The sequence below is a fragment of the Crotalus tigris genome, unplaced genomic scaffold (genome assembly GCF_016545835.1).
Source record: "Crotalus tigris isolate CLP2741 ecotype Arizona unplaced genomic scaffold, ASM1654583v1 scf7180000017950.1190679, whole genome shotgun sequence".
NCBI classification, from domain to species: Eukaryota; Metazoa; Chordata; class Lepidosauria; order Squamata; family Viperidae; genus Crotalus; species Crotalus tigris.
In genome coordinates, this window is record NW_024096740.1 from 897,176 (window position 1) to 918,668 (window position 21,493).

The 21,493-nt window shown below is 44.8% G+C and overlaps 2 protein-coding genes across 2 annotated transcripts; both read right to left on the minus strand.

Annotated features, from left to right (window-relative positions):
* Positions 1-212: 212 nt before the first annotated feature.
* LOC120308829 (oocyte zinc finger protein XlCOF26-like) lies at positions 213-1,350 on the minus strand. Its single transcript, XM_039345369.1, has one exon. The coding sequence runs from the start codon at positions 1,332-1,334 to the stop codon at positions 240-242; it is 1,095 nt and encodes a 364-aa protein (XP_039201303.1). The 5' UTR covers positions 1,335-1,350; the 3' UTR covers positions 213-239.
* Positions 1,351-2,078: 728 nt separating this feature from the next.
* Positions 2,079-15,631, minus strand: LOC120308830 (the record flags this gene model as incomplete). The annotated part of the gene is made up of 7 exons (XM_039345370.1): positions 14,758-15,631; positions 13,172-13,287; positions 10,543-10,593; positions 9,040-9,128; positions 6,989-7,112; positions 4,620-4,736; positions 2,079-2,137 (listed from the first exon to the last, which is right to left on the minus strand). Coding segments are annotated over exons 1-7 (666 nt in total), but the record flags the coding sequence as incomplete, so codon positions are not given.
* Between the last annotated feature and the right edge of the window lie 5,862 nt (positions 15,632-21,493).

Below are 21,493 nucleotides of genomic sequence, written 5' to 3' on the forward strand. Positions count from 1 at the left end.
AGTCCCATTCTGCAAACGGTGCTGCACCAGTTGCGTAGTCCTCGACTTACGACCGGTTGGGGGGTCGCGGCATTAAAAAGGTTGAGAACCACTGCTCTACCATGACTTTTCCGGACGTTACTTGAAGTCTCCCGCTGTCCCTCTCAGGTTTCCCCAAATTAACTGGGAAACCCTGTCCAAGATATTCCTCGGTCAGACTCGCCATTCTCGCTTCCTCCTCTTTTTGGCTAAGAAGGGGTTTACGCAGCGGCTTTTTCAAGTCTTCCCACATTTCTCAATCTGGACCTCCAGTTTGGCCTTGGAGGACTAGGTGACAGGGAAGCGTTGAGAGGGCGCGAAGGCGCCCCGCTTTCCTTCTCGTGTCTCTTCTCGTGCTTCACGCGGGTGGAGTTGCGCTTAAAGCTTTTGCCGCAGCTGTGGCAACGAAAGGGCTTCTCTCCCGTGTGGGACCTCTGGTGCGAAACCAGGTGGGCCTTTTGAACAAAGCCGGCCTGGCAGAGCGAGCACTTGAAGGGCCTGTCCTTGGTGTGGATTCTCTTGTGCACAATGAGGTGGGCCCTCTGGCAGAAACTCTTCTTGCAGCTGGGGCATTTGTACGGCTTGTCTCCCGTGTGGATCCTTTCGTGTTTGACCAGGGACGAGTACAAGCCGAAGCTCTTCCCGCAGTCGGAACATTTGTGCGATTTCTCTCCCGTGTGGGATTTCTGGTGCCTCCGAAGGTCGGGCATCCGGGTGTAGCTTTTCCCACAGTCCAAACACTTGAAAGGCTTGATCCCGCGGTGGGTCCGCTGGTGGGAATAGAAATGGGAGCTCCGGTGGAAGGTTTTCCCGCAGTCGGAGCAGCTGAACCGCTTCTCTTTTTTGTGCGCCTTCTTGTGTTTGGTAAGATGGGACCGCTGGCTGAAGACCTTCCCGCAATCCGAACACTGATAGGGGGTGGTCCTTTGGTGCATCTGCTTATGCTTCAGAAAGGGGATACCCTGATTAAATACTTTCCCACACTTGGGACATGTTTTTGGTTTCCTTCCTTTGCCGATTCCTGGCTGAAGGAGGACTTCGCTGGTGTTTTGAGGATCGATGGGGGAAAGAATTGATTTCTCTTCTCTGGTCCTTTGTCTCTCAGATTTGCGTTGAGGATAAGTTGTGGGCTCCTCTGGGCGAGGGCCCGCATCTTTTCTCAAAGGCCCTTGAGCTACCGTTTCCTCAACCTTGGCTGGCTGGAGATTGTTTTCCTTCTCTTTCTCCTTTTCTTTCTTCATCTTCTCCTTCTCCATCTTCTCCCTCTTCTTCTTCTCTTTCCCCTTCTCCATCTTCTCCTTCTCCATCTTCTCCATCTCCGTCTGCCTCTTCTTCTTCTCTTTCCCCTTCTCCTTCTCCCTCTTCTCCTTCTCCATCTCTGTCTGCCTCTTCTCCTTCTTTTTCTCCTTCTTCATCTTCTCCGTTTGCCTCTTCTCCTTCTCTTTCTCCTTCTCCATCTTCTCCTTCTCTGTCTGCCTCTTCTCCTTCTCTTTCTCCTCTATCTTCTCCTTCTCCATCTGCCTCTTCTCTTTCTCCTTCTCCATCTCTGTCTGCCTCTTCTTCTCTTTCTCTTTCTCCTTCTCCATCTTCTCCTTCTCTGTCTGCCTCTTCTCCTTCTCTTTCTCCTCTATCTTCTCCTTCTCCATCTGCCTCTTCTCTTTCTCCTTCTCCATCTCTGTCTGCCTCTTCTTCTCTTTCTCCTTCTCCATCTTCTCCTTCTCTTTCTCCTTCTCCATCTTCTCCTTCTCTTTCTCCTTCTCCATCTTCTCCTTCTCTTTCTCTTTCTCCATCTTCTCCTTCTCTTTCTCCTTCTCCATCTTCTCCTTCTCTTTCTCCATCTTCTCCTCCTTCTGTCTCTTCTCCTTCTCTTTCTCTTTCTCTTTCTCCATCTTCTCCTTCTCTTTCTCCATCTTCTCCTTCTCTTTCTCCATCTTCTCCTTCTCTTTCTCCATCTTCTCCATCTCTGTCTGCCTCCTCTCCTTCTCTTTCTCCTTCTCCATCTCCTCCTTCTCGTTCTCCATCTTCTCCTCCTTTTTTTCCTTCTCTTTCTCCTTCTCTGACTTCTCCTTCTCTTTCTGTGTCTTTTCCTTCTCCTTGTTCTTATCTTGCTCCTGGGATACTACCATAAACAATGGAAAGAAAACTCAGTGAATAAGTTCACTCCATTGGTCACCCCAGGATTTAGTTGACACCCAAATCTCACATAGGAGCTGAAAGCGATTAGCTCATTCACACCAGGCGATCAGAGCTTATCACTTCCAGCTATTTCTTAGAGGATATGCAAGGTGTTTTAAATTCAAATCACTTTGAATCAGTCTGGAAGTTGAGCCCTGGCAAATGGACTTTGGTAATGCCTCGGTAAGGCCACACTTAGAATACTGCATCCAGTTTTGGTCACCATCTTATAAACAAGATGTAGAGACTCTGCAAGGAGTACAGAAAAGAACAACAAGGGTGATTAGGGGACTGGAGGCTAAAACATATAAAGAACGGTTGCTGGAATTGTGTATGTCTAATTTAATGAAGAGAAGGACGAGGGGGGACATGATAGCAGTCTTTCAATATCTCAGGGGCTGTCACAAAAAAGGGGAGTCAATCTATTTTCCAAAGCACCTGAAAGCAGGACAAGAAGCAACGGATGGAAACTAATCAAGGAGAGAAGCAACCTGGAACTAAGGAGAAATTTCCTAACAGTGAGAACAATTAACCAGGGGAACAGCTTTGCCTTCAGAAGTTGTGGGTGCTCCATCACTGGAGTCTTTCAAGAAGAGACTGGACAGCTACTTGTCTGAAATAGTATAGGGCTGTGGTGGCGAACCTATGGCACGTGTGCCACAGGTGGCACGCAGAGCCCTCCCTGTGGGCACGCACACCATCGCCCCAGTCCCAGGCCTTCAGCTGGGTTTTATAAAACCGTTTTGCTTAAGGCCTCTGCCGCCGTGTGCAAAAAAAATAAGGTTAAATTTTAACTTCTTGTGGGAAAAAAAAGATCTTGTAAAGTTGGAATTGATTGATTGAACTTTTTAGTCCCACCCAGTCTGCCGTTAACGCTGCATCCACGCCCACCCAATGGGCCACGCCTACCCAGCATCTGATGATATATAAGTGGGTTTTGGGTTGCAGTTTGGGCACTCGGTCTCTAAAAGGTTCGCCATCACTGGTATAGGGTCTCCTGCTTGAACAGATGGTTGGACCAAAAGACCTCCAAGATCCCTTACATCTCTTGTCATTCTGTTCTGTTCTGTTTTAGACTTTCTTTTCTTGTCGGTTCAATATGTTTTGCTGCTTTTCCAAGTAGCTTCTTCAGATAAGCAGCTTCTTCTTGGCTAAGCAGCGAAATGTTTTGAACCCACAAGAAAAGAAGTCCAGTTGCCATGATTCAATTCCCAGACAACTCTAGCTGGATGACTGAGAATCTTCATCGACACTTTGAATTGGAAACATATGATTTAGAGTTTGAAACATCTTACATCTCATGCAAAATTAGAGCAAGCCAGAGCAGAGGAAAACATCCTTTGTTAGCTGTAAGTTAACAATAATAATAATAAAAACAATAATAGAGTTGGAAGGAACCTTTGAAGTCTTCTAGTCCAACCCCCTGCTCAGGCAGGAAACCTTATCCCATTTTGGACAAATGATTGTCCAGTCTCTTCTTAAAAACTTCCAGTGTTGGAGCATTCACCGCTTCTGGAGGCAGGTTGTTCCACTGATTAATTGTTCTCACTGTCAGGAAGTTTCTCCTTAGTTCTAGGTTGCTTCTCTCCTTGATTAGTTTCCACCCGTTGCTTCTTGTCCTGCCTTCAGGTGCTTTGGAAAATAGCTTAATTCCCTCTTCTTTATGGCAGCCCCTGAGATATTGGAATACTGCTATCATGTCCCCCCTCGTCCTTCTCTTTGTTAAACTAGACATACCCAATTCTAGCAACCGTTCCTTATATGTTTTAGCCTCCAGTCCCCTGGATTAGTTTCCACCTGTTACTTCTTGTCCTGCCTTCAGGCGCCTTGGAAAATAGCTTGACTCCCTCCCTTTGTGGCAGCCCCTGAGATATTGGAACGCTATCCTGTCCCCCCTCAACCTTCTCTTCATTACACTAGACATACCCAATTCCAGCAGCCGGGCCTTATATGTTTTAGCCTCCAGTCCCCTAATCATCTTTGTTGCTCTTCTCTGTACTCTTTCTAGAGTCTCAACATCTTTTTTACATCTTGGTGACCAAAACTGGATGCAGTATTCCAAGTGTGGCCTTACCAAGGCATTGTAGAGTGGTATTAATACTTCCCGTGATCTTTATTCTATCCTTCTGTTAATGCAGCCTAGCACTGTGTTGGCTTTTTTGGCAGCTGCAGCACACTGCTGGCTCATATTTAAATGATTGTCCACTAGACTCCGAGGTCCCTCTCACAGTTACTACTATTGAGCAAGGTACCCCCTATACTGTACCTGTGCATTTGGTTTTTCTTGCCTAAATGTAGACCCTTACTTAGTTCCTTTGCTGATCCCCATCATTTCCCATTCAAACAATTGCAAATGCAACCTTTGGACAGATTCCTGTCTTCCTGGGGACAGTCTATCCTATGATCTATAGCTTAATTTTTCCCACCTGCAGTGCTGACATCCTGATTGGTCCCTTTCTCAGAAGGTGGAGAGCGTAGACCCAAAACAGCTTCGTCTTCTTCCTCCATCGAGAAGTTTGGACCCAAACCGGTGAGCGAGACAACTAGTACAAAAATAAAATCCGAGAAAATAAAATCTAGGTCAGACATATCAAACACAAGGCCCAGGGGCTGGATGCAGCCCGCAAAGTGGTTTCATGTGGCCCGCGAAGCCATCCTGGAAACAGTGAGGGAACGGCCCCCGCTGCCTGGCCCTGGCCCAGGCCAACTGGGAGCCAATGTAAAATTTTGTGGTAGCCATCCAAAACTTGGAATTTTGGTGCAAGATTCTCAGTTATGGCTGAGCATTACTGCAGTACACTTGACTTCTAATAAAACTATGCCTTTCTTAGCAAATAGAGCCAAAGATTCTTTCTATTTAGAGGTTTAAGTGGTGACAGATCTAACAGTTTTAACTGAGGCAACTGTTCACCTACTAGCTTTCTAAAAGAATACAAATTGCACAGTAAGGTAAAAGAAATAGAATTCAGAGTGCCACTCCTTTACTATTTTTTATTTGGCGGGAAAATGACTCGTGAACAAGGAACTTTTTTTTATAATACGTCTCCATATCAAGATTTTATTGTAGGCACCCCTGTAGTTATCTCTGAAACCTAATTCTGTCTGGAAAGGGGAATGTCAGGTTCGAAATTCCAGGGCCACCCGTTAAGTTCCAATTAAATTGATTTATTGCTCATGCCTATGCAGAGGAATCTAGTCAAGTAACAGGATAGCACTATTTTGGCACTAGATAAGGGTTGGAGGGTCCTCAGATGGGGACTACAGCCAAGAAATTAAAAGACGCTTGATCCTGGGGAGGAAAGCTATGGCAAATCTAGACAGCGTACTAAAAAGCAGAGACATCACCCTGCCAACAAAAGTGCCTATAGTCCAGGCCATGGTTTTCCCAGTTGCAATGTATGGCTGTGAAAGTTGGACCATAAGAAAGGCTGAGCGCCAAAGAACTGAGGCCTTTGAACTATGGTGCTGGAGAAGACTCCTGCGAGTCCCTTGGACTGCAAGGCGTTCAAACCGGTCAGTCCTAGAAGAGATCAACCCCGACTGCTCTTTAGAAGGCCAGATCCTGAAGTTGAAACTCAAATACTTTGGCCACCTAATGAGAAGGAAGGACTCACTGGAGAAGGGCCTAATGCTGGGAAAGATTGAGGGCAATAGAAGAAGAGGACGACAGAGAATGAGATGGCTGGATGGAGTCACTGAAGCAGTAGGTGTGAACTTAAATGGACTCCAGAAGATGGTAGAGGACAGGAAGACCTGGAGGAACGTTGGCCATGGAGTCGCGATGGGTCGGACACAACTTCGCAATTAACAACAACAACAACAAGGGTTGGAGGAGAAGAGTTGGACTTGAGACTATTTGTGGCAATATAGAGATTCTAGGCTGATTCCTCTTTTGGCTCCGTCCTCACATTCTGCCATTCCTTCTCCAACAGGGGAAAAAAATCTAAGTCAGTTAGTTCTGGGTAGGAACAGGGATTCTTCATTCCCCCAAACTCCTGGATTTTAAGAGTATGTTCAGAAAGCTTGCTCACCAAACAGGACAACACTTAGCTCAGTGATGGCGAACTTTTTAGAGACCGAGTGCCCAAAACCTCCCCCCTGCCCCTGCTCTGCCTCCCGCCCTGCCTGCCCCAGCCCTGCCCTACCTGCCCAGCCCCGCCCGCCCCCTGCCTCGCCCGCCCACCCACCTGCAGGACCACCCACCACCTCCATGGCCCACCACAGATCACCCAGGCGGCTCTGCAGCGCCATGCAACCACACCCTCCGCCCACACCCCGCAACATCATCTGCACATGATGGGGCACGAGGGTGGAGTCTTGTCCCTGCTGTCCGGCCTGCCATGTCCTTGGCTGCGCTGCTCCATGCAGGATGGGGCCACGGGGGGAGGCGGGGCTGGGGCGACAGCGCGCGTGCCCACAGAGTGGGCTCCAAGTGCCGCCTCTGGCACGCGTGCCATAGGTTCGCCACCACTGACTTAGCTCATTCGGAAAGAGGTGGAAAAACATGGCAAGGACTCCCGGTAAATCCGATGAAGAAGGGCTGAAAAAAGCAAAAGCTACAGAGAGACATCAGTCTTGCAATATTCGATGGGAAGAAGGTTGGGGTTAATTTTCCACCGTGCCCAAGGACAAACTTGGCTAAAAGGTTGGACCAGAAAACCCTTAAGGTCTCTTCGAATCGTAGGATTCTGCTGAGCAACTTCCAGGATATTACATCAGCCAATTAGATGGCTAGGAAAGGAGCTGTAACCCAACAGATCTGGAAGCAGAAGAAACAAAACCCAGAGATTCTTACCGAGAGAGGTCACATGTTCATAATTCTCCTGCATCACCTCCTTGTACAAGACTCTCTGACTGGGATCCAAGAGGGACCATTCTCCTTCGGAGAAGCAGACAGCGACCTCCTCAAAGGAAACGGGCTAGAAGGAAACAACCAGAAGCTTATTCAACCAGGGGAGAAACCAGGCAAAAATGAGTCATTCCATCAAAAGAAGCACCAATGTGGCGGATTGAGAGAGGTGGCCAATTAGAGACAAGCACTCACTGCATTCCCAAGCTTGCTGATAGGTCTACCTGGGAAATCAACTAGACTAGAGAGCTCCATGTTCAGGCAAGTGGGGGCAGCAAGACTTCCTGAAAATAGAAAAGGGACCACCCACAAACCTTCTGCAGTTCCAGCCATCCCATCTTTTGTCCTTTGAGTTGCCCGGAAGTTGAGATGGGAGAAAAGTCAATCTGGAGAGCAGATGTTGGAGCAGCACTAAAGCCTCCCTGGGGGAAAGGTACATAGAGTCCTCAAAGCAAAACAGCATGAGGGGGCCCAGCAATCTGGTGGCTCCAAGGATGCTCTCCAAGCGATACTTGACGAGGCAGCTGGAGAGTGTGGAAATGAAGAGAAGGCTCTCATAATAACAATAATAATAAAAGTTGGAACTTGGAGGTCATCTAGTCCAACCCCCTGCTCAGGCAGGAAACCCTACACCATTTCAGACAAATGGCTGTCCAGTCTCTTCTTAAAAACTTCCAGTGTTGGAGCATTCACAGCTTCTGGAGGCAGGTTGTTCCACTGGTTACTTGTTCTAACTGTCAGGAAGTTTCTCCTTAGTTCTAGGTTGCTTCTCTCTCCTTGATTAGTTTCCATCCAAAGTTTTTAGGAAGAGACTGGACAGCCATAATAATAATGTCCGAAAAGTTGTAGGGTTTCCTGCCTGAGCAGGGGGTTGGACTCGATGACCTCCAAGGAACCTTCCAACTTTTTCCTTCTTCTTCTTCTTCTTCTTCTTCTTCTTCTTCTTCTTCTTCTTCTTCTTCTTCTTCTTCTTCTTCTTCTTCTTCTTCTTCTTCTTCTTCTTCTTCTTCTTCTTCTTCTTCTTCTTCTTCTTCTTCTTCTTCTTCTTCTTCTTCTTCTTCTTCTTCTTCTTCTTCTTCTTCTTCTTCTTCTTCTTCTTCTTCTTCTTCTTCTTCTTCTTCTTCTTCTTCTTCTTCTTCTTCTTCTTCTTCTTCTTCTTCTTCTTCTTCTTCTTCTTCTTCTTCTTCTTCTTCTTCTTCTTCTTCTTCTTCTTCTTCTCCTTCTTCTTTCTTCTTCTTCTTCTTCTTCTTCTTCTTCTTCTTCTTCTTCTTCTTCTTCTTCTTCTTCTTCTTCTTCTTCTTCTTCTTCTTCTTCTTCTTCTTCTTCTTCTTCTTCTTCTTCTTCTTCTTCTTATTCTTCTTCTTCTTCTTCTTATTCTTCTTATTCTTCTTCTTCTTCTTCTTCTTCTTCTTCTTCTTCTTCTTCTTCTTCTTCTTCTTCTTCTTCTTCTTCTTCTTCTTCTTCTTCTTCTTCTTCTTCTTCTTCTTCTTCTTCTTCTTCTTCTTCTTCTTCTTCTTCTTCTTCTTCTTCTTCTTCTTCTTCTTCTTCTTCTTCTTCTTCTTCTTCTTCTCCTCCTCCCCTTCTTCTTCTTCTTCTTCTTCTTTTTCTTCTTCTTCCCCTTCTTCTTCTTCTTCTTCTTCTTCTTCTTCTTCTTCTTCTTCTTCTTCTTCTTCTTCTTCTTCTTCTTCTTCTTCTTCTTCTTCTTCTCCTTCTCCCCCTCCTCCTTCTCCCCCTCCTCCTTCTCCTTCTTCCTCCTTCTCCTTCTTTTTCTCCTCCTCCTCCTCCTCCTCATTATTATTATTATTACTACTACTACTACTACTACTACTACTACTATGGTTCATCGCACAGTCAGCCAGATGTTCAGACTGGATTTGGCATTTTGTCTACCTATTGAGTCCTTACCAAGAACCTGGGATATGCAGATGTGGATGTTTGATGTTATTACAGATATCATCATCATTATCATCATCATCATTACCTGGAGTGTCCCTCACCTGAGCCTGCTGGGTCAAAGCCAGCCCCCCTCCAGTCCTTCTGCAGGATTGGAGAAAGCGAAAGTACCCTGTGGATTTTTCTTGGACTCCTCAGGAAAAAAGAGAAAATATTGTTCAGAAGGTCATTCCATTCATCTCTCTCTTGCACTCATCCACCCAGAAGGTTCCCGTTGCAGCAAAAGGGGCAGAAGAGACAAAATTAAAAGAAAAGGTCAGATGCTTGCAGATTGGTAGGGAGAAGGGGAGCTGGGGGGGGGGGAGATGAGGAAATAAGAAATGGGAAAAAAAAAAATCATAAAAAAAAACAGTCCGGGCGAAAAGGAATGATATAGCAGAAAATGAAAGTGAATGAAAGCACCATCCTCTCAACTTTCCATCCGAACCGGCGTTTTCTCAATCTAGCAACGTTAAGATGGATAGACTTCAACTCCCAGAATTCCACCGTCAACTGAGGAATTCTGGGAACTGAAGTCCACCCACATGAAAGCTGCTAAGGCTGAGAACCGCTGACATAAAAAAAAAAAAATTCCAACTTTATTTTTCAGTAAGCTCTGTCTGAAACTTAGCCTTTCATTTGATAAGAGATGCAGGCAACAAAGTAAAATTAATTGCTCCTGGTCTCTAAAAATCTTTAACTCCAATAAATCTCACGGTCTAGAATTATTTACCTTCTTGGTTTTGGTTTCCTATGGAATTAATCGATCCATAGAACCCATTAAAGTAAATACGTAGATATTTAAATATTTTGATAACTGGTTTGAGCATAATTGGTCTCCCTTGTAACACAAGGTAAGCCTGTGTTATCTTACTTTATGCCTTTAAAATATATTTTCTCTGAGGAGGGGGCCTCAAATTTCAGCAGATTCTCAAGAAGATTTATGACACAGAAAGGTTTATAAATGCTTCATCTAAGCCAAGCTGTATCTGGAATGGCACAAATTATTTCAAGTTCTAAAACAGTGGTTCTCAACCTGTGGGTCGGGACCCCATTTGGGGTCGAACGACCATTTCACGGGGGTCGCCAAACAACGCTGTCCACCATTTTTTCCCCCTTTTCCTTAGCTGTGCTACTCCCTTTTATTCTATCGGCTTTTGAAAGCCAATAGAATAGACTCTCTTGAATAGAGTCTAAATCTATTGGCTTTCAAAAGCCAATAGGAATTGTCCAGGCTGTCTCTGCCCTGCTGAGCCCGCCAAAAGTCCCATTCTGCAAACGGTGCTGCATCAGTTGAGCAGTCCTCGACTTACGACCGGTTGAGTAGGCCTCGACTTACGACCGGTTGGGGGTCGCAGCATTAAAAAGGTTGAGAACCACTGTTCTAAAAGGTTTTGATTACACTAAAAGAAAAAAACTGGCTCTGAAATGTTCAGCTTTGCGTGGTTTTTTTGGGGGGGGGGAAAGAACTTTTCTGGTGCTTTTCACTTTCTGACCTGCCTATACCAGCAAAACCATGACAAGAAAGATATATATATATATATATATATAGGTTCATATGGTTTTACCAGGTAAAACGTATGTGTCTGCCTCTTCCTCCATTTCCAACTTCAGCAATTCTGAAAGGGGAGAAAGATGAGAGGAGAGAGATCAGAATCCCATCACCCCCAATTCGAGCTTATAAGAGTTTACAGGTAGTCCTCGACTTACAACCGTCGTTCGAAGTTACAACGCAAGGGTAGGCCACCTTGGCTCTTTTATGACTCGTGGACTTCAACTCCCAGAATTCCTGAGCCAGCCTGGCTCAGCTTGGAAACCTCTCCCTTTCCCCTCAGCATGGCTGGCTCAGGAATTCTGGGAGTTGAAGTCCACGAGTCACAAAAGAGCCAAGGTGGCCTACCCTGCCCTAGGCTATATAAATAACACTTAGAATAGCCCTTAGACCAGGGGTAGGCAACCTTGGCTCTTTTATGACTCATGGACTTCAACTCCCAGAATTCCTGAGCCAGCCTGGCTCAGCTTGGAAACCTCTCCCTTTCCCTCAGCATGGCTGGCTGAGGAATTCTGGGAGTTGAAGTCCACGAGTCAAAAAGAGCCACCTACCCCTGCCCTAGTCACTTAGAATAGAGACCAGGGGTAGGCACCTTGGCTCTTTTATGACTCGTGGACTTCAACTCCCAGAATTCCTGAGCCAGCCTGGCTCAGCTTGGAAACCTCTCCCTTTCCCCTCAGCATGGCTGGCTGAGGAATTCTGGGAGTTGAAGGCCACGAGTCATAAAAGAGCCAAGGTGGCCTACCCCTGGTCTAAGGGCTATTCTAAGTGTTATTTATATAGCCTAGGGCAGGGGTAGGCCACCTTGGCTCTTTTATGACTCGTGGACTTCAACTCCCAGAATTCCTGAGCCAGCCTGGCTCAGCTTGGAAACCTCTCCCTTTCCCCTCAGCATGGCTGGCTCAGGAATTCTGGGAGTCATAAAAGAGCCAAGGTTGCCTACCCCTGTTATAACAGCACTGAAAAAATGACTTATGAGCATTTTTCACACTTAACGACCGTTGCAGCATCCCCATGTTCACGTGATCAAAATTCAGACGCTCGGTAACTGACTCGTACTTGTGACGCTTGCAGTGTCCCGGGATCACATCGTCACGTTTTGCAACCATCTGACCAGCAAAGTCAATGGGGTAACTGGACTCGCTTAACAACCGGGTTCCTAATTTAACAACTTGCAGTGAGTCACTTAATAACTATGCAAAGTAGGTGGTAAAAATGGAACAAAACATCCTTAACAAGAGAAAATGTGGGCTCAGTTGTGGTCGTAAGCTGAGGACTAGCTGCAATGCCAGTGCTCCTGGGCTTAGATGGAGGGAACCAGTCCTAATCCCTCTTGCAGTTTCAATGGCTGAGGGGGGAACCAGGGCCTGGGTCTCCCAACTCTTAGCCCAGCCCTCTTCCTCACTACCCCAAAAAGCTAATACAATCCTGGGTTGTGTAAACATAGAATCAAGATCACGCGAGGTATTAGTACCGCTTTATAAAATCCCTAGTAAGACCACACCTGGAATACGGCAGCCAATTTTGGTCACCCTATCACAAAAAAGATGTCGAGAGTTTGGAAAAAATTCAGAGAAGAGCAACTAAGATGATCAAAGGCCTGGAGACTAAAACATACGAAGAACGGCCGTGAGACTTTGGCTAGTCTAGAGAAAAGAAGAAATAGGGGAGACATGATAGCAGGGTTCCCATATCTGAGGGGCAAGAGGGGGCCAGTTTGTTCACCAGAGCACCAGAGGGAAGGACGAGAAACAATTCAAGGAGAGAAGGAGAGAAGCAATCTGGAATTAAGGAGAAATTTCCTGACAGTGAGGACAATTAAACAGTGGAACAGTTTTGCCTCCAGAAATCGTGGGCACTCCATCACTGGAGATTTTCAGGAAGAGGCTAGAGCTAGACAGTATAGGTTCTCTTGCTTGAGCAGGGGGCTGGACTAGAAGACCTCCAAGGTCCCTTCCAGCTCTATTCTATTCTATTCTATTCTATTCTATTCTATTCTATTCTGTTCTATTCTATTCTATTCTATTCTATATTCTATATTCTATTATATTCTATTCCCTTCTATATTCTATTCTATTCCATTCTATATTCTATTCTGTTCTATTCTATTTTATATTCTACTCTATATTCTATATTCTATATTCTGTATTCTGTATTCTATATTCTATTCTATTCCATTCTATATTCTATTCTATTCTATTCTATTCTATTCTATTCTATTCTATTCTATTCTATATTCTATTCTATTCCATTCTATATTCTATTCTATTCTATTTTATATTCTATTCTATATTCTATATTCTATATTCTATTATATTCCATTCTATATTCTATTCTATTCTATTCTATTCTATTCTATTCTATATTCTATTCTATTCTATTCTATATTCTATTCTATTCCATTCTATATTCCATTCTATTCTATTTTATATTCTATTCTATATTCTATATTCTATATTCTATTCTATTCTATTCTATTCTATTCTATTCTATTCTATTCTATTCTATTCTACCCCACCCTTAATTTTTGGACTGGAAGGGAGGGGTTGGGCCCATATTCCCCAGCGGTTTCTGTGGCTGCGAAGGGACCAAACCCGGGTCTTTCTGCTCCTAGACCAATATCTCCATTGCTGGCCTGAACTCACCTTTAAACGTACATAAAACCTCTTTTAGTTCAATCCTCTTTCTCGAAAAACGGTTGAACCTGTATTCCAGCTCCTTGAAATCTCTCTTCCACTTAAAATGCAGCCCATTCTTCCTGCTGATGAAGGGGGGGACAAAAGACGTGTGGGCCTTTTAAAGTTCAAACCACGGTTCTTGTCTGATTTCCAAGCTCTTATACAGCTACTCCTCCACTTACAACCGTTCTCTTAGTGACCGTTCAATGTTACATCACTGAAAAAAGCGAGTTATGACCGTTTTTCACACTTAAGACCTTCGCAGCATGCCCAGGGTAACGTGATCAAAATTCAGACGCTTGGCAACCGACTCATACTAGTGATGGTTCCCATGTCCCGGGATCTTCTGATTAGCAAAGTCAGTGGGGAAAAGCCAGATTCACTTAACAACCGGGTTACTAACAGTTGCAGGGGTTCACTTAACCAATTGTAGTGAAAAAGGTTGTATAATGGGACAAATTGACTTAACAACTGTCTCGCTTAGCAACAGACATTTTCAGCTCAATTGTGGTCGTAAGTCGAAGAAGGCCTGTATACGGGTCATTAGGTTTACTTAATGGCGGAGGCCTAAAGTGAAAAGGTTTTATAAAACCCAGCTGAAGGCCTAGGGCTGGGGCAACAGCGTGCGTGCCCACAGAAAGGGCTCTGAGTGCCACCTCTGACACCCGTGGTATATGGTTTTCTTCCACTGGTATATGGTTTTCTTCCTGAGCAGGGAGTTGGACTAGAAGACCTCCAAGGTCCCTTCCAACTCTGTTATTCTGTTCTGTTAAAATAAACTTCTAATATTGATTGCAGGAATTACTCCGACAATCATGTGTTTTTCCTTCCCTCAGGCAATACCAATTTGTTTGTTTATATGATTAAAAATGGCTGCCCATTCAGAGCAAAGACTCTGGACAGCATTTGATACTGAATATTTTTTCAGCCTTCTTACCTTCCTCTAATCCAGGGGTAGGCAACCTTGGCTCTTTTATGACTCGTGGACTTCAACTCCCAGAATTCCTGAGCCAGCATGGCTCAGCTTGGAAATCTCTCCCTTTCCCCTCAGCGTGGCTGGGTCAGGAATTCTGGGAGTTGAAGTCCACAAGCCAAAAAAGGGCCAAGTTTGAAGAACACTTTCCTAGACAGTCACGTCTCTGAAATGGTATAGGGCAGGGGTAGGCAACCTTGGCTCTTTTATGACTTGTGGGCTTCAACTCCCAGAATTCCTGAGCTAGCCTGGCTCAGCTTGGAAACCTCTCCCTTTCCCCTCAGCATGGCTGGCTCAGGAATTCTGGGAGTTGAAATCCACCAGTCATAAAAGAGCCAAGGTGGTCTACCCCTGCTCTAATCCTTGTTTACTTATTTGATTTGATTTATGAAATTTACATCATTGCCTATCCAAAGCAAATGATCTCCAGGCTGCTAAGCTAACAATACAAGACTAAACAAGAAAAATACAGTTAAAGCAGACCGTATAAATCAATGCCAATTACACAACAGAAGAGTTAAAGAATCCTTCCGCAGGTGAACCCAATGAATACAACACATTGACAATGATATAAACGTACCGCTTGGTTGGTCTTCTGAGATTCTGCAGCAAAAAAGAAAGAAAAGAGAAGAAAAATGTATCAGGCGTGAATGTTTTCTGGGAACAATTTAAGATTATTTCTGTAACCATTTCCCCCTAAAAAATTACTGAAGGGCATTAATCATTTTCCCCTTAAGTAAAAATGAATATTTGATACAAACATAGGACTAGTTTTCATTAAAGCAACAACAACAGAGCAATATGATTAATTATTCCCATAATTAATGAAATTAATCAGTGGAACAACCTGCCTCCAGAAGCGGTGAATGCTCCAACACTGGAAGTTTTTAAGAAGAGACTGGACAGCCATTTGTCCGAAATGGTATAGGGTTTCCTGCCTGAGCAGGAGGTTGGACTAGATGACCTCCAAGGTCCCTTCCAACTGTATTATTATTATTATTATTATTATTAAATAATCCAATAATTTTCAAAATACTTTCCTGATAAATGCTCCAGCAAACTCATTTTGATCAGTAGACCTATAGAGGTGGTCCTTGACTTACGACCACAACTGAGCCATACGACCTTTCGTGCCACAGGGGTTAAGTGAATCACTGCAGTTGTTAAGTTAGGAACAACACGACTGTTCACTGAATCTGACTTCCTCATGGACTTGGCTCGTCAGAAGGCTGCAAAAGGGGATCACGTGACCCTAGGACACTGCGATGGTCACAAATAGGAGTTAGTGGCCAAGCATCCGAATGTAAATCATTTGACCCTGGGGATGCAGCAACAGTCAGCTTGACTCTATGTGTTGTGATTCTGTGCCAGCCTGTGCTCCCAACAGCTGAGTCTGAGGGATCTGAGGAGGAGTGGAAGAGGCATTTGAAGGGCCATCAGGGGCAGAGGGAGGCTCGGATGAATTACAGGACTCACAGTTTGATGCAGAGCCTGGGCCCTCCAGTCGTGTTCCTGATGAAGCTCAGCTGTGTGAGGAGAATGAGTCAGACTCAGAGGGCTCACACCTGATGGACTTGCTAATTGATGCTCGCACACGTCGTCAATTAGCGAGAGTAAATCAGCAGCAGTCAATACGGCAACTCCAGAGTAAAAGGAGAAGGCAATGAGAGGCAACGCCTTGGGACTGCTGTAGAAAAAGAGGAGGTGTGGGCGGTGCTGGTTGCAGAAGGCAACCGTTTGCAAAGTGCTTCTTGGAATCCCGGTCTGTTCGTCTTGCTTGTGACTACTCTTCTCTTTGCATCGTGTTTCCTGTGGACTATTTCCTTCCTTTGGACTTGAGTTTTGCTGTTTGTGTTTTGGACTATTTGACAGGTTTGTCACCCATATTAAAAGGGGTTTGTTTTGTTTTAAAGTCTCCAGCCTATTGTATCAGCAGGGGTTTGGTCCTTGTGCCTTTAACAAGGATGGCAATAGGCTGGAATAGAACACTATGTAGGGATTTGAAGTCAGATACAGTTGGCTAAATCAGAGGTCCCCGACCTTTTGGGCAACAGGGACCAGTTCCGTGGAGAGAGGTTTTTCCACAGACTGGAGGGGGCGTGGTTTCGTGTTCTACCTGCATCCCAAGGGTGGGGCTTTGCTTGTTTGCGCGGTCTCAACGCTGCTAACATTGGATGTTCTTGCTTTGACAGCATATGAAGATGCCGCCTTTTTCTTTCTCATGCTTTACTCTTAGAATTAGATGATGCTGGGGGAGGAGGTGGAATGTGGTGGGAGTTAGTTAGACCAGTGGTTCTTAACCTGGGCGATATTGCCCCCCAGGGGGCGATTTCACTTTTCAGGGGGGCAATGGAACGAAAAGGGGCGACACGGGGGCGAAGGAACGAAAAGGGGGCGATATGGAGGCGATGGAGCAAGAGGTTTTGGGGACACTTTTGAGACTTTTTCATACAATGAATCGCTTTATATCTGTCGTACAAAAACATCAGAACGCTCGCTATTAGTGGATTGAATTGTGTTTTCAAATGTTCCTCCAGCTAGCTTCAGTACAGAATGCCGTACATATGTGAATACGCATCGCTTATCTTCGTGCGCGCTACGCAGCAGCCTCTACCCATACAGTGGCACGCCATTGGCCAGAATATGGGAGATATGGGGAAAAGACTGGAAATAAATTATTTGCATCGATATGTCCTGATGACAATTTTAAAGCAAACAAAAAAAAGGTGTTTGCATAAATTGAAGAATTATTTCCTGTGTTGTGATTGAGAGGTTATGTTGGGGGAGGGGGGTGATGACAACTTCCTCACTGGCTCAAGGGGGTGATTTGTTCAAAAAGCTTAAGAACCACTGAGTTAGACAGAACAATATTGTACCAGTGTGTGAAATAAGAGATGATAAGAATTGGCTGGTAGCAGAACAGCAGGGAAAGCCTGCATTTCAAACTAATTGGGGAATGTGATTTATGACAGTTAATTGGAGGAGGGAATTGTGCTTTGATACTATGTGCTCAGGGGAGGGTAATTCAGATTTTGGCTTTGCCAATGTTAGTGCCCGAAGCTATGCTACTCCCATATAGATTCTTTAAGGAAAACAATGCCTCGAAGTTCTTTGAAGAGTTTCATCTGTCGGAACCATGACATGCGGACCGGTTGCTGGCATGCTGCGGTCCGTTACTGGTCCATGGACTGAAGGTTGGGGACCCCTGGGCTAAATGATGCCTCTGAAGAATTATTTTGAAGAAGGCATTTTTATAACTAGCCCAGGGTTACAAGCAGTCCTCAATCTGCAATTATTCCTTTAGTGACTGTTCCAAGTTACAACAGCACTGAAAAAAATGGTGGGGATCAGCAATGGAACTTGCAGCTATGTTTTCCTCTGCTCTCAGCAAAGAGGTGGAGTAATATGGTACAGGTAGGCCTCAACGTACAACCGTTTATTTTAGTGACCGTTCAAAGTCATAACGGCACCGAAAAAAGGTGACTTAAGGCTCTTTTTCACACATACGACCGTGGCGGCATCCGCAGGGTCATGTGATCAAAATGCAGACGCTTGGCCACTGACTCACATTTATGATGGTTGCAGTGCCGTGAGGTCACACAAACCACCTTCTCATCAGCAAAGTCAATGGGGGAATCAGATTCACTTGACGACTGTGTGACTAATAACTGCAGTGATTCACTTAACAACTGCGGTGAGAAAGGTCGTAAAATGGTGCAAAACTCACTTAACATCTGCCTTGCTTAGTAATGTAAATTTTGGGCTCAATTGTGATCGTACGTTGAGGACAACCCGTATATGTTGAGAAGCATCAGATTGATCTTTTCAAGTTTGAAATGAGCAGGGGGTTGGACTAGATCAGGGGTGTCAAACTCAATTTCATTGAGGGCCGCATCAGCATTGCGGTTGGCCTCAAGGGGGCCGGGTGGGTGTGGCCTACTGGGTGGGCGTGGATGGAGTGGGTGTGGCCTACTGGGTGGGCGTGGCCAGCTCTACATCATTCGCGTCAAGGGTACCTGTGGAGGCCTGGCAGGAGTGGGACAGATCTGAGGGTCTCTGGCAGAAAGGGGTGGGACCAGGGCAGAGCCCATCAAGCCGGATATGTGAAGTAGGTGAGGGCCATTTGCTGGCCACTTCTAGGCAATGATGCATTTCTTCATTCCTCACAAAGAGTGACACCTCCCCAGCATGCACCCAGGGGGTGGGGCCGACACAGCAGGGGCTGGTTCTTCGCTGTTTCCAGGCGGCCTTGTGGAGCTAAGACTGAATGCGTTTCAGCATAGATGGCCACCACAAATTTGTACATTGGCTCCCGGCCGGCCTGGGCCAGGGCCAAGGCAGCGGGGGCCGTTCCCTCACTGTTTTCAGGATGGCTTCGCTAAAGTGGGAAAGAAATAGAATAACATAGAATAAAGAAGAATAAAGTATAATAATAATAATAATAATGAAAAATCACTAAAAGCAAAAATCATGTGTCTGCATAATCTCTGAAAGAAAGCTGTGTTAGCCAAAAGCTGTATTAACAGTACGTGAATGACCTAATGCATATTTAGAAACATTGTATAAAAGTAAAAACTGCCTTCATTGTATTCCCATGAGAAATGGACCTAACGTGTGAGAAACTATCTGAATGTTACACAAAGTAGATTCCATATACAATGTAAGATTCCATCTATGCTTCCTTTGTTCCTGAGAAAAAGAAACCTATAAAGCTTTAGTTTAGACCCTCCCCCTTGTTCAGAAATTTGTTGATTGTTAAATCACTTCTGAACCTTTTTGCGCAAAAATAAAAATCTCTCTTTCACCCATGGAATTTCGTAAAAGCCCTTTATTTTTTTTAAGGCTTTATTTTTCCACAAGATTTATGGCAACTCCACCGGGACATTTTTAAGGGCTTTTAAGAAAAAGGATTTAACCTTCCAAGACGGATTGCCCTGGTGGGCCCCCCCCTCTCCTAAACAACGACAGCTCCAAAAGCCGGCTCTGTAGCTCTTGACTACGAGGAGACCTCGACGGAAGGAAAGGGAATTAACCCATCAGCGAAGCATTCCTGTCTAAGGATCCGTGAGGGTGACAGACAGATCTTAAATCAACAAAGGAGTCTGGAAAACGCCTGCAGGGAAGTATTGTAAAACAGGGGAAACCTGATCCCTTTTGGATTGGAAGAAGGGATTGATCACCCTTTAGAAGGCAAAGGTGTTGTCCTTAAGCCTTCAATAGGCAGGATTGTGTGGGAGGTTAAACCATTGTAGCTCATGCTTGAGTGATCAATGGTAGTGTATTAGAGAGATGGGTGGGAAAAAGTCAAAGGAGAGCGTTGACCAGACGCCACTCCAGTGCATGTTAAAGAATTTCAAAAAAAGGGGTTTTCTAGGGATTATGGAGATCCAAAACCAAATCCAGCCATGTTAAAAAGATTCTGTGAATCTGAGTGGACTGCCCTGGGTGTAGGGTGGCCAAAAATGGGATCGGCGAACCCCTATATTGACCAATGGAAAATCAACATTGCACAGAGACCCAGATGGTTAGCAAAATGTCAGATAGAGTATGCAAAGATATATTTGGCAAGCCAAAAAGCCAAGCCTCAAACAAAAGCTAAGATTTTCAGCCAGGAAGATAGGGAGGAAATTGCCAGACCACCCCCCTATTTCCTAGAAGACAAAAAGGGAGAATAAATCAGCAAATTCCACCCCCTCTGCCTGAAAGAGAAGCCCAATTTCAGCCAGAAGCTGGTGAGGAAGGAAAATTAGCAACAGCTGGATCCCTTCAAGAAACAGATAAAAGCTTGAATAACTTTGAAGAAAACAAAACAGTTTCTAGCCGAACCAGGACTAAGGCAGAAATAAAAACAGAAGAAAATATAGCCCCTCTAAGAGAGGTGTTGGTTTCTGGACCAGATAACAGTAATATTTCAATGCTTTCAAAAAGAAAAAAAGAAAGTTGAAATGTTAGCCGTGGCTTTGGGAGGAACATGCCTAGGACCCAATCAGTGTGCCATCTGTAAACAAGAAGGACACTGGCAAAGGGAGTGCCCCCAGAGGAATGGCCAACCCAGGGGACAATCTCGCCAGTATGGAAGAGGAAGAGGATTTAGAGGGACTTTCCAGAGAGGCTTCAGAAAGAGCTTCAAAGGAAGAGGGCATCCAGTTTATCCCAATCAGACAGAGGAAAGAGAAGAAAACATGATCGGCTTAGCTGACATGGAATGGGAAGACTGAAGAGGACAGGGTTCTATCGCCCCCCCCCAGAGCCCATTGTTAAAATAATGGTGGGAGGACAGGTTGTCCCGATGCTAGTTGACACGGAAGCCACCAGATCTGTCCTAAATAAATCTATTGGCAAGCAATCAAAGCAGACTATTCAAATTCAGGGAGTATCTGGAGAAACTCAAATCAGACCACTCCTGGAACCCCTAACATGCCAAGTGGGACAAGGAGTCATTAAACATCAGTTTCTTTATGCTCCAGAATGCCCCGTCCCGTTATTAGGCAGGGATCTACTCACAAAACTTAAAGAGACCATTTCTTTTGACCACGGAAAACAATTAATGCAAGTGCGCCACCCAGTGGAAGAAATATGGCGTTTAATGATTGTAACAGAAACAGGAAAGGAAATGGGAAATTCTAATTGGCAACAATTTAATGTCCCACTCCTGTGGGCCGAGGATAATCCCCCTGGATTTGCAAAATTTGCCACGCCCATTATGGTAAAGCTAAAGCCACAGGCATATCCTGTTAGGGTGCCAACGATATTGTACTCCAGAGGCTGCCACTGCCATTCAAGAATTAATCCAAAAATACTTGGTAGCAAAAATCATTAGAACAATTCAGTCTCCCTGGAATACTGCAATTCTACCTGTTCGTAAGCCTGACAGACAGTGGAGACCAGCACAGGATTTACGCCCCGTCAATAACTTGACCCTAACCCTACACGCAACTGTTCCTAATCCATATATTCTTTTGAGCACAATACCTGCATCTGCTAAATGGTTTTCAGTTGTAGACTTAAAAGATTCATTCTTCACAATACCTTTAGCTGAATGTTGTCAGCCAATCTTTGCATTTGAATGGGCTAATCCAAAAACACAGGTTAAAACGCAATACACCTGGACCAGGCTACCACAAGGATTTAAAAATTCGCCAAAGTGCTTTAGTCAAGCCCTAGCCCAAGATCTTGCTTATCTGAAGTTATTCAGACAAGAGGATTGTTGCCCTCAATATGTCGATGATGTCTTAGTAACTGGCCAAAGCAGGGAGGATTGCTTTGAAAACACGTCCAGACTGCTCCAATTGTTACAAGACTGTGCTTATAGAGCA

What these genes read in the sequence shown, in the direction of transcription:
- LOC120308829 (XM_039345369.1), bottom strand. Translation starts at nt 1,334, where the DNA reads ATGGAGAAGATGGAGAAGGAGAAGATGGAGAAGGGGAAAGAGAAGAAG.